General features: G+C 47.0%; 1 protein-coding gene across 1 annotated transcript in view; it reads left to right on the forward strand.

Annotated features, from left to right (window-relative positions):
- Positions 1-225: 225 nt before the first annotated feature.
- Positions 226-17,740, forward strand: part of LOC144601759 (copine-9-like) — a 334,902-nt gene continuing 317,387 nt past the window's right edge. Inside the window, 1 exon segment of the mRNA XM_078414143.1 lies at positions 226-419. Within this exon segment, the coding sequence (XP_078270269.1) occupies positions 226-419 (194 nt within the window).

Raw genomic sequence — 17,740 nt, forward strand, 5'->3', positions numbered from 1 at the left:
GATGCTTGACCTGCTGAGTTAATTTTGGTTTATTTTATTATCTCCTGTGGTGTTATATAAACTGCAGTGAAGGAATCCTCTACAAATCGTCGCACAAACTTGTTTTCCCCCTGTTGGTTACGAAGGGTGGCTGGAGTAATGAATGACATATTGTGATGGATGTGAGGGAAGGCTGGATAGAGAGAGAGAGAGAGAGAGAGAGAGAGCAGGGTGGTCACGCATGTGATGTCACATAGATGTGTGTGTGTGTGAGAGAGAGGGAGGAGAGGAGAGAGGAACAGAAACACACACACACACACACAGAGAGTTGGCGAAGGTAGTCAGACAGAAAGCACCGGGAGAATGGCATCTATTGGAGACTTCGACCCGCTGCAAGCTACAGTTCCAGCCACCAAGATCGAGATCACCGTGTCTTGCAGGTAAGGGCAGGGGGCTGGACGGGGCAGGGGGGAGAGAGGGGTGCAGGGGGAGAGAGGGGTGCAGGGGGGAGAGAGGGGTGCAGGGGGGAGAGAGGGGTGCAGGGGGAGAGAGGGGTGCAGGGGGAGAGAGGGGTGCAGGGGGAGAGAGGGGTGCGGGGGAGAGAGGGGTGCAGGGGGGAGAGAGGGGTGCAGGGGGAGAGAGGGGTGCAGGGGGAGAGAGGGGTGCAGGGGGGAGAGAGGGGTGCAGGGGATGGGGGAGTGGGACAGGGAGGGGGAGCCGGGGCTCCGGGCACTAAAGTTACCAAGGTAAGCTCAGCTCTGCTTTACTCGCAACGGCGTTAAATTAAATACAATAAATAAATATATAAATCCAAAGACCGTGCAAGCGAGACAAGGAGCGCTAACTACAAAAGGGTCGCAGTTTATAACCAGAGGCGACACCTGAGTGCAAGTTTGGGACTAATGCTGGGGCTAATGTTGCAAACCTCTCTCGGTGTTGCATGCATGCATGGATGGATGGATGGATGGATGGATGGATGGAGCATTTTGCAGATTGCACAGTTGATGGGGAAGGGGGAGCAGGGAGGGTACCCGGGCTGTCTGTTGGGGCAATGAAGCGAGTGCCCCACTCCCTGCCTGCATCCATGGCTGCAAACACGCCAGAGCAGAGCAGAGGCTTCACTGGCGTTGCATTGAAAACAGAAACATTGACCCCCCTTTCCCCCAATTCCCTTTTCCTCGCTCCCTCTCGCTCCCTCCGCCTGGTCCGAAGTTACAAGTGAAGTTTCCTCTTGCAAAAAACAAAACAACAAAAAACCCCAACCCAATTGCAACAAGCGGAAGGTTGCGCGACAAGTTTAACGGGGCAACGTTTGGGCAGTGCCAGGCACTTCAGGAATGGGGAGCAGAAGCCAGCGCCGCCTGCAATGGGAGCAGGGTGCCGGCAGGAGGCGGTCGCGGCAGGGCCACCTCAGGGCCACCTCAGGTCTGGGTCTGCATCAGCAGCAAGAGGCTGCTAATACTGGTGGATTCACACTTCACCTTTCACCATCAGGAAGCAGTGTGAGGTCCACGCAGAGATGGTACACGCCAACATAATGGTGGTTTCACACATGACCTGTGCAATGTTCAGAGTTTAAAGATACAGCATGATATACCATAGGTGTGTCAAGGGAACAATGAGAGGTGTGTGTGGCAAAGCTTGCACTAACATTGATATAACAGGAATGTGCAGGAAGGAACTGCAGATGCTGCTTGAACAAGGGTCTCGACCGGAAACATCACCTATTCCTTTTCTCCAGAGATGCTGTCTGACCTGCTGAGTTACTCCAGCTTTTTATGTCTATTATTATTGATATAGAGCGTATCGTTTCACAGAGTATCCCACAGTGTGAGGTTCTTAAACCATTGGCACACACACACACATACACACAAATTCAGCCTGTACCCTACTAGGTACCTAGTACCCTAAGTACCCTGTTTCCTGGAAAACAGAATGGGTTTAAATGATAGATTGTAAGATACAGCATAGAAACGGGCCCTGCAGCCCACCGAGTCCACGCCGACCATCAATCACCCTTCACACTGGTTCTACGTTATTCCACTTTCTCATCCACTCCGTACACACTAGCAGCTACTTACAGAGGCCAATTAACCTACAGACCCGCACGCCCTTGCGATGAGGGAGGAAACCGGAGCACCCGGAGGGAACCCACACAGGTAGAGCATGCAAACTCCACACTGAGAGCACTCGAGGTCAGGATCGAACCTCGGTGCCCTGTGCTGTGAGGCAGCGGCTCGACCAGCTGCATCACTGTGCCGCCCCTTTAAGAGGTGACCGCTGACAAATAGATTGCCCCCCAGCAGAAGGCAGTGAATATCATGAGGCGGTGCTTGAAACGGGCACAAGGGGAGGTGATATCCTCGGGCAGAGTGTCAATCGTCATGCCAATGGTCAATGGAGGTGAGTTACAACAGGAGACCATAAACTGAGGACAAATCACCCTTATTGGCTGGTAAATCCCTGACTGGGCATCATTAATTGCCAGCAGGGCTGGTGATTGGGCCCTTGACAAAGATTGTAAATGCCAGCGTATGGCGTAAGTGTACCTCACCACATCCAGATGGTTCGTGGATTCCACCAAAGGCGATATATCTCCTGTAACCATGAGAGGGCTCCAAACACCATGGAATAAGGTTCATCTCCCAGGCGGCATTAAATGCCATTAAATAGGCTGGATGGTCATCTGGCGACCTGCACCTTGACAGATGAGGCAAACACCTTTCATTTCCCTGGTGCTGCACCTGCCCTTCCCCTTTCCCTGTTCCTTTCTCTTCCACTTCTCCCCATGGGAGTCAGACGTGGTACCGTCAGTGGAGCAGTGATTAGGTTGAGAGGTACGTAATCCTGATGGGCTGAGACAGGGTAAATCGAGAGAAACTCCTCGTAAGAAGGGATCAATAATCAAAGGAGAGATTTAAAGTAGTGAGGGTGATAGGAGGAAATCAGTTTAACACAGTGCATGAAATTCTGGTGGATTTGGATTCACACGTGACATTCAAATGAGAATTGGATAATTATTTGAAGTTAGGCATGTGCATCTGAGGAGCAGCATGGTGGCGCAGTGGTAGAGTTGCTGCCTACAGCGCCAGGTTCGATCCTGACTGTGGGTACTGTCTGCATGGAGTTTGTATGTTGTCCCTGTGACCGCGAAGGTTTAATCCGGGTGCTCCGGTTTCCTCATTCATTCCAAAATACCTGCATGTTTGTCAGTTAATTGTAAAAATTGTCCCGAGTGTGTAGGACAGAACTAATGTATGGGCTATCATTGGTCAGCGTGGACTTGGTGGGCCGAAGGGCCTGTTTCCAAGCTGTGTCTCTAAAAACTCAATAAACTCTTTGGATAGGCAGGGATTATGTGTGGACAGATAAGTGATGGTCTTGGCATCATGTTTAGCACAGACATTGTGGGCCGAATGGCCTGTTCTTGTGCTGTACTGTTCAATACTTTATGTTCTGCAAGAGTTTCACTGGGTTGTATGCAAAAGATTAGATCAGTACTGACAGGATCTGCCCAAAGAGTCGGCACGGATTCAATGAGCTGAACGGCTGGCCGTTAGCATGGAACAACAGTGTTAGGGATGGCAAGTTGTGCTTGGATTTGATATGGTTAGGTTTTGTCAAACCCAGGTGTAAATGACCATGTCTCAGCACTGCAGGGAAAAGCAGTCAGCAGGACAATTGGTTCCTAATTGCTGTCGTGGTGTTGATGTTTATTACTTCCAGCTGGGATCCTGTTTGCCAATTTAGCTCCATCTACCAGCCAGAATCCAATCACAAAAATAACTTCACCTTTTAAAAAAAATAAAATCACGCAAGGGCCCTGGAAAATGATCACTTTTGAGATCTAGAAAGTTAAATTTTAGCAGAAGAATAAAGAATGAGAGTACTTAGCTTCAACCCAAGTCTTGTATTGTAGAAGGGTCTCGACCCGAAACGTCACCCATTCCTTCTCTCCAGAGATGCTGCCTGACCCACTGAGTTACTCCAGCATCTCGCCTCTACCTACTTTAAGCAATTGATTTTATGATTTCTTCCTCGATTGAGGTTTAGAATTACCTGGATTTCAGCAGAAGCTTATTCTGATTTTAGCTCTTCTCAAAGCAGTTAATTGACTATGGTATCAATTGTTTTACTGACAGTTTAGTTTTGTTTAGAGATAAAGCACAGAAAGAGGCCCTTCGGCCCACCGAGTCCATGACAAATGATCGATTGTCCATTCACGTCAGTTCTACGTCATCCCACTTTCTCATCCACTCCCTACACACCTGGGGCAATTTTACAGAGGCCAATTAATCTACAAACCCGCAGGTCTTTGGAATGTGGGACGAAACAGGAGCGCCCATGCAGTCAACGGGAGAACATTTGAGGAAAGCTGCTTCTTGCCAAACAGGGTCCAGCATCTGTTACTAGGTGCTTATTTTTCCACTCTCAGCAAAGGAGGAATGGGTACATTTTAATGCAAGTATATATGGGAGATAGATTGCTGCAAGCGCCTCCCGTCTATCAGTACTTGGCTCTGATAAAGATACAAGAGAATTTGAAGCAAGAACTGGGGTGGCACAATGGCACAGCGGTCGAGTTGCTGTCTTGCAGCGCCAGAGACCCAGGTTCAATCCTTACTGCGGCTGCTGTCTGTACGGAGTTTGTACGTTCTCTCCGTGACCGCGTGGGATTCTCTTCCCCTTGCTCTGGTTTCCTCCCACATTCCAAAGGCGTGCAGGTTTGTGAGTTAATTGGCTTCTAGGATACAGCTAGTGTATAGGTGATCGCTGGTTGGCACGGACTCCGTGGGCCAAAGGGCCTGTTTCCATGCTGTATCTCTGAACAAACTAAACGAAACTCAGCAGAGTAGGCAAACCCTCGGCCCGAGGCTTTACAGAAGAGCAGCAACTCATTGTTTTTATTTTTGAAATGCATGACTGAAACAGGAGGATAAACATTGATAATATATCCAAATTAACAGCACACGCAACTTTCATCCAGAATTGAGATGATTGCATGAATGGAAATCAGAAATTATAGTGTTATGAATAAATTAACAGCAATTAAACAGTGGCAGCACCTGCCTGATTTTCTGATCGGCATTACAATGGTCATTCTTCCTATCCAGGGCATACCATCAGTTGGGGCACCCTTGCATTGAACAGCAGTCATTTGTGTAAAATTAAGAAGACTGCAGATGCTGAAATTCTGAAACAAATAGACAAAAAGTACCAGAAATTCTCAGACGTTCAGATGGTATCTGTGGACATGGCAACAGCTACCAAATATCTCCTGCATTTCTCTAAATTATAAATGCTGATGTTTTCACAGTATAGCTTCTGACAATCCAGTTATGGCCTGTGAATTGCTGTTAAGAATGGAATACCTGTTGAGTTATAGAGTCATAAGAGCACAGAAACAGGCTTTTCAGCCCAAATTGCCCGTGCCGACCATCTACACCAGTCCCACCTGCCCGTGTTTAGCCCTTATCCCTCTAAACCTTTCATATCCATGTACCTGTCTCTGAAATGTTGTTTAAACTTAGTTTAGTGTAGTTTAGAGATACAGCACAGAAACAGGCCCTTCAGCCCACCGAGTCCGTGCTCACCAATGATCCTCATACACTAGCACTATCCTACACACTAGGGACAATTTACAATTTTACCAAAGCCAATCAGCCAACAAACCTGTACGTCTTCGGGGTGTGGGAGGAAACGGGAGCACCCAGGAAAAACCCACGCAGATCACAGGAGAGAACGTACAATCTCCGTACAGACAGCACCCTTAGTCAGGATGGAACCTGGGTCCATGGCACTGTCAGGTAGCAGCTGCACCACCGTGCCACCCTCGAGTGCCTGCTTTGTGACATAAGATGCACTTGTGGCATAAAGATTGAAAAAATATAAGAGGAATGACTTGATAAATGAACCCAAGAGTACAATTGCATAACCCTTATTCCTGCGTATTCGTGGAGTGGATTATGTTCTGAATCACTGCAGAATTTATGTAAAATGAAGATGTTGCCATTAGGAATCATTTGGCAAGGGCTTCCTTGCGCTGGTTGTTGTAGTTACCCAGTGGTTAGCTGACAGTTCGTCTGAGGCTCTGTCAGCTATCACACTGAGGGTCTGTGCATTGTACGACTCTCAATGAGACTCATTTCACAGCAGTCTTGGGTAAGTGAGAGGCTGGTGTTCTCACAGTGTAGGTGGAACTCATCCACAACCTAATGCATCAGAGACGTGGGTTGCAATGTTATTTTTTTGCTGGAGTATTTGCTTGTTTGTGTTTGACACGAGTCCTAGAATGACATTTTGCTGATTTCTCTTCTCGGAAGTGTCACTTGTTACCATGGGGAAATTAAATGAAGGCAGAAGGTTCCGTGGGTCTGACGTGGTGAAATTCTTGCAGGCATGAAGCAGGTGCAGGCTTGATGAGAAATTCCTGGACACTTGTGTTTCAAAGTTACTTATAACACAGAAGGAAGCCATTCAGCCCTCTGTTTCTCTGCAGGCTCTCAGAACAGTCTCATCAATCCCCTTCCGCGCTTATTTCATTGCATCTATCCTCTCTCTCACGAGCCCGAGACTTACCTTGACTTCTACCATCCACCTACATTAAGTGGTGTCACAGCTAGATAGGGTGGTCAAAAAGGCTTTCGGCACATTGGCCTACATCAGCCAGTGTATTGAGCGTCGAAGTTGGGAGGTCATGTTGCAGTTACATAAGACGTCGGTGAGGCCACATTTAGATTATTGTGATCAGTTTTGGGCACCATGTTTTGGAAAGAAGTTTTCAAGCTGGAAAGGGTGCAGAGAAGATTTACAAGGATGATTCCAGGACTTGAAGGCTTGAGCTATAGGGAGAGGTTGAGCAGGTTGAGCACAGGATGATGAGGGGTGATCTTATAGAGGTGTACAAAATCATGAGAGGAATAGAATCTCTTGCCTAGAGTAGGGGAGTTGAGAACCAGGGGGCTTAGGTTTAAGGTGAGGGGGAAAGATTTAATAGCAACCTGAGGGGTAACATTTTTACACAAAGGATGGTGGGGGTATGGAATGAGCACACCCACCACCCTTTGTGTAAAAAATTGGTTCCTATTAAATCTTTCCCCCCTCAGCTTAAACCTCTGTCCTCTGGTTATTGATTTTTCTACTCTGGGCAAGAGACTCTGTACGTTTACCCGATCTATTCCTCTCATGATTTTGTACACCTCTATAAGATCACCCCTCATCCTCCTGCGCTCCAAGGAATAGAGCCCTATCCTGCTTAACCTTTCCCTGTAGCTCAGGCCTTTGAGTCCTGGCAACATCCTCGTAAATGTTCTCTGCACATGTTCCAGCTTGACTTCATCTTTCCTAAAACATAGTGCCCAGAACTATACGCAATACTCTAAACGTGACCAATGCTCTCCAACGTCTTATCGAACTGCAACATGACCACCCAACTTCTATACTCAGTACTTGTGATGTTTGATGGACCGTATGGGCTGGGAGGACCCGTTGCTCCTCCCGTGCAGCAGGTGGCGCTGCACAGGACAAAGGGAGATGTTTTGTACATAGTTATCTTGGCTGTACACAGTGTGTGAGTGTACAGTCAGACCGTGTGGTTGCAGCCATTTTAGTTGTCTTACTGCCAGCATTGAGTTACTGTAATAAAGACTTCTGTTGTACCTTGAAGACTCTCAAGTTTTATACAGACATAGAACAAGAACACAGAAGTACTCAATAGTAGAGAAGTTGACTGATGAAGGCCATTGTGCCGAAAGCCTTCTTGACAACCCTATCGATCCTGTGACGCCCCCTTCACGGAACACCTCCCACCTATAAGGTGCTTGAAAGAGTAAAAAAAACTCTGTTGCTTGAACGTCTCCAGGGGGTGCACATAATTCACATATGGTTTTGCTACACGGTCTGTCTCATGTCGTGCCTACCAGTGGCCCCACTGATTGTAAATGAGCGGGTCCCGGAAAACTCACCAGAAGCAAGGTTACGGTTGCAGCAACATTGTAACTCACTTCTGGGAAATTGAATATGATGGACGATATCCAAAACATTCTGGTAAGACTTTCCCTTTGAGAGGGAAAGATAGATCAGCCGTGATTAGCAGTGGAGTAAGTCTGATGTGTCGGATAGAATTGCAGATGCTGGTTTAAACCAAAGATAGACACAAATTGCTGGAGTAACTTAACGGGACAGGCAGCATTTCTGGAGAGAAGGAATAGGTGACATTTCGGCTTCTTCAGCATCTTTGGCTGAAGAAGGGCCATGACCCGAAACGTCACCCATTCCTTCCCTCCAGAGATGCTGCCTGTCCTGTTGAGTTACTCCAGCATTTTGTGTCTTTCTTCAGAGTAGACTTGATGGGCTGAATGGCTTAATTCTGCTCTAATAGCATGAATTTATGAACTTATGAAGACTCTATCAGTTCACTTGAAACAAACTGACTGCAGTGTGTTTGTGAGATTTTGATCGTAACAGAGATGTTGTGGCATGGAAAGTGAAGGAAACAATGAGAGGCCAGACTTTGGGTCAGTGTGATAGGTTTTATTTCCAATTAGTGCCAGCTTATCAGAATTAAACTGCAGCCTGATGTGCAGCATGCGATGACTGAACCTCGGTGAATTAGCAAAGTAAAATTAATCTTGTAGCTGAGCTGGCAAGGTTTCATGTTCTCCCATTTAACAACCAAGACCAGGCCGTTTCTCGAAGTCTATTCTCAGCGTAGAGTGATGCAGCGGGGAAACAGGCCCTTCAGCCCAACTTGTCCATACCAACCAACATGTCCCAGCAGCTTTCAACATTAAAAGCTAAAATGCAGAACGCAGAATAGAAATAGCCCATATTTCCCCAAACCAACTCACGCCATCAAACATCGGTTTGAAGGATCCATTAACATTAGGGCTGACTTTCAAGGGTGAAAATTACATGCCCGCTCCTGAAACCTTTTCACAGATCCTCAGGATTGTTGTAGCATGGAAGCAGATCATTTGGCCAGCGAGTGAATAGCGTTTGTTGCAGGATCAACACGGACCATTTTACTCCCTCATCGTCTCTACAAAGCCCTACCTATTAATTCCTTGCAGATACTTAACCAGCTCCATTTGGAAGGCTGCCATTGAGTTTGCCTCCACTTCTGCCCCTCTCGTCTTGGTAAACACATTGTTGCTAACCACTGTAGATGCTGCAAATTCGAAATAAAATCGGTACAAGCTGGTAGCTCTGGCCAATGTGACATGTGTAATGATGATTGATATCATTTTAAGAATGGCTCATGGTACCTTATTGTCACATGTATCTAGATACAATGAAATACTTTGTTTTGCATACAATCCAGTAAAACCATACTATACATAAGCACAATTGAAAATAAACATGCAGGTACAGCAGGCAGTGAAGAAAGCTAATGGCATGTTGCCCTTCATAACAAGAGGATTTCAGTGCAGCGTAGGTTCACGAGGTTAATCCCTGGAATGGCGGGACCGTCATATGAGGAAAGATTGGAAAGACTGTGCTTGTATTCACTGGAATAGAGATGAGAGGGGATCTTATAAAAACGTATAAAATTATAAAAGGACTGGACAAGCTAGATGCAGGAAAAATGATCCCAATGTTGGGGGAGTCCAGATCCATGGGCCACAGTCTAACAATAAAGGGGAGGCCATTTAGAACTGAGATGAGAAAAAACTTTTCACCCAGAGACTTGTGAATTTGTGGAATTCTCTGCCACAGAAGGCAGTGGAAGCCAATTCACTAGATGAATTTAAAAGAGAGTTGGATAGAGCTCTAGGGGGTAGTGGAATCAAGAGATATGGGGAGAAGGCAGGCACAGGTTATTGATTGTGGAAGATCAGCCATGATCACATTGAATGGCAGTGCTGGCTCGAAGGGCCAAATGGTCTCCTCCTGCACCTATTTTCTATGTTTCTAATCAGAAATAAGCACAAAAGTGCAACGTTTGTCGTGTGAGAATAGTGGACCTCAATGAGACAGCACACTAAGCGTTGTCACGTTTCCGCCACCATTTTGTACCCTTCAAATTTCAAGTTCTTACAGGTGCTGTCTAATCTTGCCTTTAAAGGCCTGTTAACCTGGTGGCTTCACTGGGCAATGGTGATGTTGTCGATGTCTTCTAGTGCTCCGTGCCAGTGCAGGCCGCGTCCGATCTGTGTGTTCGGCCTCCGTGAGGCCTCAGGTGGTGCCTGATCCACACTGTCTCACCATTGTTGCAGGGCCTGTGGCGGCTCATTCCACCCACAAAATCAGTCATATACACCGGCGAGACTAAAGGTAGACTGGGTGATCGTTACCTGATCTCCCGTTTGCCAAACACTTTAATTCCCCTTCCCATTCCCACACTGACCTTTCTGTCCTAGGTCTCCTCCATTGTCAGAGTGAGGCCAAATGTAAATTGGAGGAACAGTACCTCATATTTCGCTTGGGCAGCCGACAACCCAGTGATATGAATATTGATTTCTCTAACTTCAAGTATGCCTTGCATCCCCTCTCTCTCCATCCCTCCCCCACCCAAGTTGTACCAGCTTCAAAGTCGTCTTGTTGAGTCTCATTGCCTGTAACTCGTTTTCACCTAGCCCACAGCTAACAATGGCCTGTTTCATTTACCATCGTTACTTTTTTTCATATCTTTCATTCATTTCTTCTATATCTCTCTTTATCACCGTCTGTACCTCTTGTTTCCCTTTCCCCTGACTCACAGTCTGAAGAAGGGCCTCGACCTGAAACGTCAACCATTCCTTTTCCTCACAAATGCTGTCTGACCCGCTGAGTTACTCTGGATTTTTGTGCCTGTCCTTGTTGTTACTTTGAATGACGGCTCGCCTTACAGCAGCTTAGAAGGGATACTGAGACATGGTGTGCTGAAATAGCAGGCAATGAAACCATGAAATTTAAAAGCCTTGTTCTTGAATGGGAACACTGAATGCCAGCGGCGTTCACTCTCAATTGAGATACACTTGCTTACACATTGGGAGACTGAGTGGGTGATTCAATGTAGATGGTAGATGATAGAACAAATAACACTGCCCACTGTGTTGGCTTTCCAGAGAAGTGGTTTGTCCAGGGATCGGGGCAGTGGATGTAAGTGTTCACACTATATCTTCAGCTGTCTGCAGTAGGTAAACCAAATGTTATTATTAGCTCATTGGTCATCGGGAAAGACATTTGTATCGCACAATAAAGCCCTCAGCAGAGACCCTGGACAATGCATTAGATGCATTATAGCAATTACAATCTGCTCAGAACGAGAAAAACTTTTCGCTGTACCCATGACAATAAAGTAAACTCAAACTCAGAAATGAAATAAAAAAGGAACCACAGGAGTTGGTTTATACCAAAGACAGACACAAAATGCTGGAGCAACTCAGCGGGTCAGGCAGCATCTCTGCAGAAACTGGATAGGAAACGTTTCAGGTCGGGAGCCGAAGTCCGAAGAAGGGTCCCGAACCAAAACGCCACCTGTTCCCTTTCTCCAGAGACGCTGCCTGACCCGCTGAGCTACTCCAGCTTTTTGTGTCTATCTTTGTTGTAATGTTTCAGTCTGATTACCTATTGGCAGAATTGAGAAATGGAGGAGAAAAAAGATTCTAAGATACTGACATTATGGGAAGGAAGGAAGAATGGAGATGGTGGTTGAAAGAGCAGAAGATCGGAGGTCTTAAGGCTAGGAGTGATAGGTGTAAAATTTGGCCATTCAACCCATCTAGTCTACTCCGCCATTCAATCATGGCTGATCTATCTCTCCCTCCAAACCCCATTCTCCTGCCTTCTCCCCATAACCTCTGACACCTGTACTAATCAAAAATCTATCTGTCTATGCTTAAAAAATATCCACTGACTTGGCCTCTACAGCCTTCGGTGGCAAAGAATTCCACAGATTCACCACCCTCTGTTTAAAGAAATTTCTCCTCATCTCCTTCCTAAAAGAATGTCCTTTCATTCTGGGGCTGTGACCTCTGGTCCTAGACTCTCCCACTAGTGGAAACATTCTCTCCACATCCACTCTATCCAAGCCTTTCACTGTTCTGTATGTTTCAACGAGGTCCCCCCCCTCATTCTTTTAAAACTCCAGCGAGTACAGGCCCAGTGCCGACAAACGTCATCATAGGTTAACCTACTCATTCCTGGGATCATTCTTGTGAACCTCCTCTGGACCCTCTCCAGAGCCAACACATCCTTCCTCAGATATGGTGCCCAAAATTGCTCACAATATTGGTGCCCAGTGCCTTATAGAGCCTCAGCATTACATCCCTGTCTTTGTGTACAAGCCCTGTTGAAATAAATGTTAGCATTGACTTTGCAGGGGGGTTAATTGATGAAAAGGTTGGCGATACAATGTCTGAAAGGCTGGTAATGGCATGGGTGTGGGATGCTGAGGTCAGCATAGAGGAAGCGAAGGTACCTGAGTAATTGCCAGTAAGGAAACTGCCGAATATCCCAAATACTTGGATATTCTGTTCTTGTGGGATCTTGTGCTGTTGCTGAATTTTATTAACCAATACATTTTCCACAATTTTTTGAAAGCATGGATCCTGGACCAAGCTTTTCTAGAGAGAGAAGGCGTTAAGATTGTGATAAAAGCAAAAGTTCTGATTTTATTGCAGTGAGAACCCAGAGGAAATCTTTCCCCAAGGATGGTTGGTTTGGTAAATGGACATCCTCACACTGGCATAGCAACTGGCCCTCTCCTGATAGTGTCATTGGAAGCTGATTGGGGCAGGACAGATTTGCCGGTCCTCGGTGCTTGGCCCAAGCTGCGGTGTGCTTCATTATGTCTTCTCTTGTCTGTTTTCCGTTAAAATGAGGGATTAGCTGACTGCTGGCAGACATTTGTGGTCAAGGTCATTTAACAATGAACTGAGAAACTCCATCCAAGGACCCAAACAGTCTTTCCAGGTGAGACAAAGGTTCACCTGCACCTCCTCCAACCTCATCTATTGCATCCGCTGCTCTAGATGTCAACTTAATTACATCGGCGAAACCAAGCGCAGGCTCGGCGATCCCTTCGCTGAACACCTGCGCTCGGTCCGCATTGACCAAACTGATTTCCCGGTGGCCAAGCACTTCAACTCCCCCTCCCATTCCCAGTCTGACCTTTCTGTCATGGGCCTCCTCCAGTGCCATTGGTTGGGCCCACCAGAAATTGGAGGAACAGCACCTCATATTTCGCCTGGGCAGCTTGCAGCCCAGCGGTATGAACATCGACTTCTCCAACTTTAGATAGTTCCTCTGTCACTCTCTTCCCCTCCTCCTTCCCAGATCTCCCTATCTTCCTGTCTCCACCTATATCCTTCCTTTGTCCCGCCCCCCCTGACATCAGTCTGAAGAAGGGTCTCGACCCGAAACGTCACCCATTCCTTCTCTCCCGAGATGCTGCCTGACCTGCTGAGTTACTCCAGCATTTTGTGAATAAATACCTTCGATTTGTACCAGCATCTGCAGTTATTTTCTTATATTATAACTCTCCTGGTTTATGGACAACGACTGCATGAGGCCTCAGCAAGACGGGGTTATTATCTGAAGTTGTTATTTTTACAGTAAATCTTTCTAAGCTGATTGTGCTCCCCAGAGGGATGATGTTTAGTTTAGTTTAGAACAAGAAACCGACCCTTTGCCCACTGCGTCCACACCGACCAGCGATCACCCCATACACGAGAGCTATCCTACACACTGGGGACAATTTAACAGTGCCAATTAACCTACAAACTTGGAGTGTGGGAGGAAACTGGAGCACCCAGAGAAAACCCATGTCGTTACAGGGAGAGCATGCAAACTCCGCATGGACAGCACCTGTGGTCATGATGGAACCCGGGTCTCTGGAGCAGTGAGGCAGCAACTCCATCACTGTGCCGCCAAAGAAGGCCTCCTCCAGGATACATCTAGCACCATACCCCGAGATCAATGAGCCGATATGGAGGAAGAAAATTATTTGTATCCTCACCTTTTACTGAACATAGAACATTGAACAACACAGCACAAGAACAGGCCCTAGGGCCCACAATGTCTGTGTCAAACATGATGTAAAGACCATCTCATCTACCTGCACATAACCCATATCCCTCCATTCCCTGCATATCCATGTGCCTATCCGAAAGTCTCTTAAATGCCACTGTTGTATCCGCCTCCACCACCACCCCTGGCAATGCATTCCAGGCACTCACGCCCTCTGGGTAGTTGCCCGCATAACTCCCTTAAGTAACGCAGAAATTTGTAAATATCTTTTTCCTGCATATCACCATTTGTTGATTTAAAGCCAAAAAATTCTGAAATGCTTTTGATGTCAGTATTGATGGGATGCAGTGTAACAACACATAATGTGGGTTGAAAGTTGGGCTTTGTGAGGCTGCAGGGAGAGATGAAGTGAGAGTAAACGTATCTCAAAGTGTCTCTCAGTCGGGTCTCGCCTGCCACTCTGCTTCTTACAATTCACACAATGAAGAGTTTACACAAAGTATAAAGTGGTATTTTGCTTCCCTAAATATACCATGATTCATTGTCAGCATCAAGCCAAAAGCTCCTTTGGTCTTACACAACATTAAAACCAGAAAGCAAAACAATTTGATTATCACAAAATTTGGTTTTCAGCATGAGGCAGAAAACTCACTTTGACAAGTGGTGCAGCTGTAGAGTTGCTGCCTTACAGCGCCAGAGAGCTGGGTTCCATCCTGACTACGGGCACTGTCTGTTTGGAGTTTGTACGTTCTCCCTGTGACTGCCTGGGCTTTCTCCAGGTGCTCCGGTTTCCTCCCACACTCCAAAGACGTACAGGTTTGTAGCTTAATTGGCTTTGGTAAAATTGTAAATTGTCCCTAATGTGTGTAGGATAGTGTTAGTGTGCGGGGATTGCTGGTCGGCGTGGGCTGAAGGGCCTGTTTCCGCGCTGTATCCCTAAACTAAACTCAAGTGTAACATTGGGAATCGAGCTGATCGCTGTTAAGTACAAGTTGAATTGGAAAGGGTTTGTGTCATTAAATAAGTTCATAAGTTATTGGAGCAGAATTAGGCCATTTGTCCCCTCAAGTCTATTCTGCCATTCAATCATGGCTGATCTATCTCTCTCTCTCTCTCTCTCAACCCCTTTCTCCTGCCTTCTCCCCATAACTGTCGTATGTTGAAAGGCTGGAGCAATTAGGCTTGTTTACATTGGAATAGAGAAGGATGAGGGGGGATCTTATTGAAACATATAAGATAATTAGGGGATTGGACACATTAGAGGCAGGAAACATGTTCCCAATGTTGGGGGAGTCCAGAACAAGGGGCCACAGTTTAAGAATAAGGGGTAGGCCATTTAGAACGGAGATGAGGAAGAACTTTTTCAGTCAGACAGTGGTGAAGGTGTGGAATTCTCTGCCTCAGAAGGCAGTGGAGGCCAGTTCGTTGGATGCTTTCAAGAGAGAGCTGGATAGAGCTCTTAAGGATAGCGGAGTGAGGGGGTATGGGGAGAAGGCAGGAACGGGGTACTGATTGAGAGTGATCAGCCATGATCGCATTGAATGGCGGTGCTGGCTCGAAGGTCTGAATGGCCTACTCCTGCACCTATTGTCTATTGTCTATTGTCTATAACCCCTGACACCCGTACTAATCTATCTGTGCCTTAAATATACCCTGTGTATATTTAGGAAGGAACTGCAGATGCTGGTTTAAATCGAAGATAGACACTGGAGTATGCTGGAGTAACTCAGTGACACAGGCAAGAAGGGTCTCGACCCGAAACGTCACCCATTCCTTCTCTCCTTCAAAATACCCAAATGACTTGGTCTCCACAGTCGTCTGTGGCAATGTATTCCACAGGTTCACCACCCTACTATAATAATAGTAAAGGATGCCGGAGGATGTAGCGGATTATTCCCGAAGGCTGGGGTTTCATGGGGTTAAGGTATTTGCAGGCAGACAGATTAGCTTGGGAGGGGATGGCAGGGCCGAGTGAGACGGAGGATGCAGCTGCTGTATTGGCAGAGTGGGGCTGGATGGCACTTGTGCAGCAGACTGACTGGGCGCAGGCATGCGTGGGAGCAACAGCAGCAGCCACTGAGACAGCTCGAGGCTAATCGCATTATTTCACGCTGCTGTTCGTGCTTGGGTTCCAAATCTCCAGGAGAAGGAGTCGGCCTTTCACCTTGTGTCCCCGCCCGGCATGTTAAAAAACAAACAACTGTCTGTATGACAGGAGTTTGCTTGTGAAAGAAATCATTGCTCCACGATCCATTTTACCCTGCATAACCTGCAACAGAACAAAGATAAATAGTGAAGATGGACTACCCGCGATTTCAATAAAAAAGAGATACAACATGGAAACAGGCCCTTCAGCCCACCGAGTCTGTGCCAGCCAGCGATCACCCCGTACACACCAGGGACACTTGGCGATTTTACTGAAGCCAATTAACCTCCAATCTTGTCCGTCTTTGGAGTGTGAGTGGAAACCAGAGCCCCCAGGAGAAAACGCACGCGGTCACGGGGCGAACGGACAGACTCCGTACAGACAGCACCCGTAGTCAGGATTGATCCCGGGCCTCTGGCGCTGTGAGGCAGCAACTCTACTGCTGTGCCACCGTGCTGTCCCTTTTAGATGATGACAGAGGAAGTGGGTATTGGCGAGAGAGAGAGAGAGAGAGAGAGAGAGAGAATGTGTGTGCGTGTGTGTGCACGCGTGCATTTTGCTTTGGTCTGTAGCAGGGTCTAGTCTCCAATGCTCATAGAGTCATATAGCATGGAAACAGGCCCTTCAGTGCAATTGGCCCATGCCTACCAAGATGACCGTCTACGCCAGTCCCATTTGACGCATATTCCTCTGAACATTTCCGATCCATTCAGCTGTTCAAATGTACTTTAAATGGTGTTACTGTACCTGCCCCAACCACTTCCTTTCACAGGACTCTGGGAAAATGGCGGTGTGCGTTCACCTGGCCTTGTCCTGGTGTTTCTAGCCTTTGGGCCAAGACCTCACTCTGCCAAGTCACCGTGTTAGCCGGTGTGCAGTGACTATACCAGGGTGCAGGTATTCCCACACCAATCTGCTCCACTGAGCCCAGGCGGTCCCTTTACTGAGCAATCCAGACGGTCCCATTTCCCCAACCCTAGTCTACAGTCTAAACTCGTGTATGGGTGATAGCAGGTCGGTGCGGACATGATGGGCTGAAGGGCCTGCTTCCACGCTGTATCTCTGAACTAGACTGAACTAAGCTCTATTTGAAACTAATTCTCCTTTATTCCTTCTATTAATGTTTTTTTTGTTAAGGCAAAGACATCTCTCCTATTTATTTAGACGCCTCATAATTTTGTAAATCTCAATAAAATCTCTTCAGTTCAAAACAGCTCCAGTTGTTCTGTTTAATCGAGCTAGTATTTTCAGTCCTTGCATCTCATTCTGCACTCCTACCGGGGCAGCAGCATCGTTTTGGTAATGTAATGACTACAACAGACTCCAAAGACGTACAGGTATGTAGGTTAATTGGCTGGGCAAATGTAAAAATTGTCCCTAGTGGGTATAGGATAGTGTTTGTTAATGTGCGGGGATCGCTGGGCGGCACAGACCCGGTGGGCCGAAGGGCCTGTTTCCGCGCTGTATCTCTAAAAATCTAAAATAAAAATAGTACCTCGGCTCTAACGTGACTGTGTTTTACACATGGCCCATGTGCCCTTTACTCTTTGCTTCATCGAATAAATAAAAGCTTCCTGACTTGCCCCTGCCGCCAACCTCTGAACCCCAGGGCGCCTATGAGGCCGCAGGAGGTAATCTCCCACCCACTCGCCGACACTGCTCA

Source organism: Rhinoraja longicauda, chromosome 17 (assembly GCF_053455715.1).
Source record: "Rhinoraja longicauda isolate Sanriku21f chromosome 17, sRhiLon1.1, whole genome shotgun sequence".
Classification (NCBI taxonomy): Eukaryota; Metazoa; Chordata; class Chondrichthyes; order Rajiformes; family Arhynchobatidae; genus Rhinoraja; species Rhinoraja longicauda.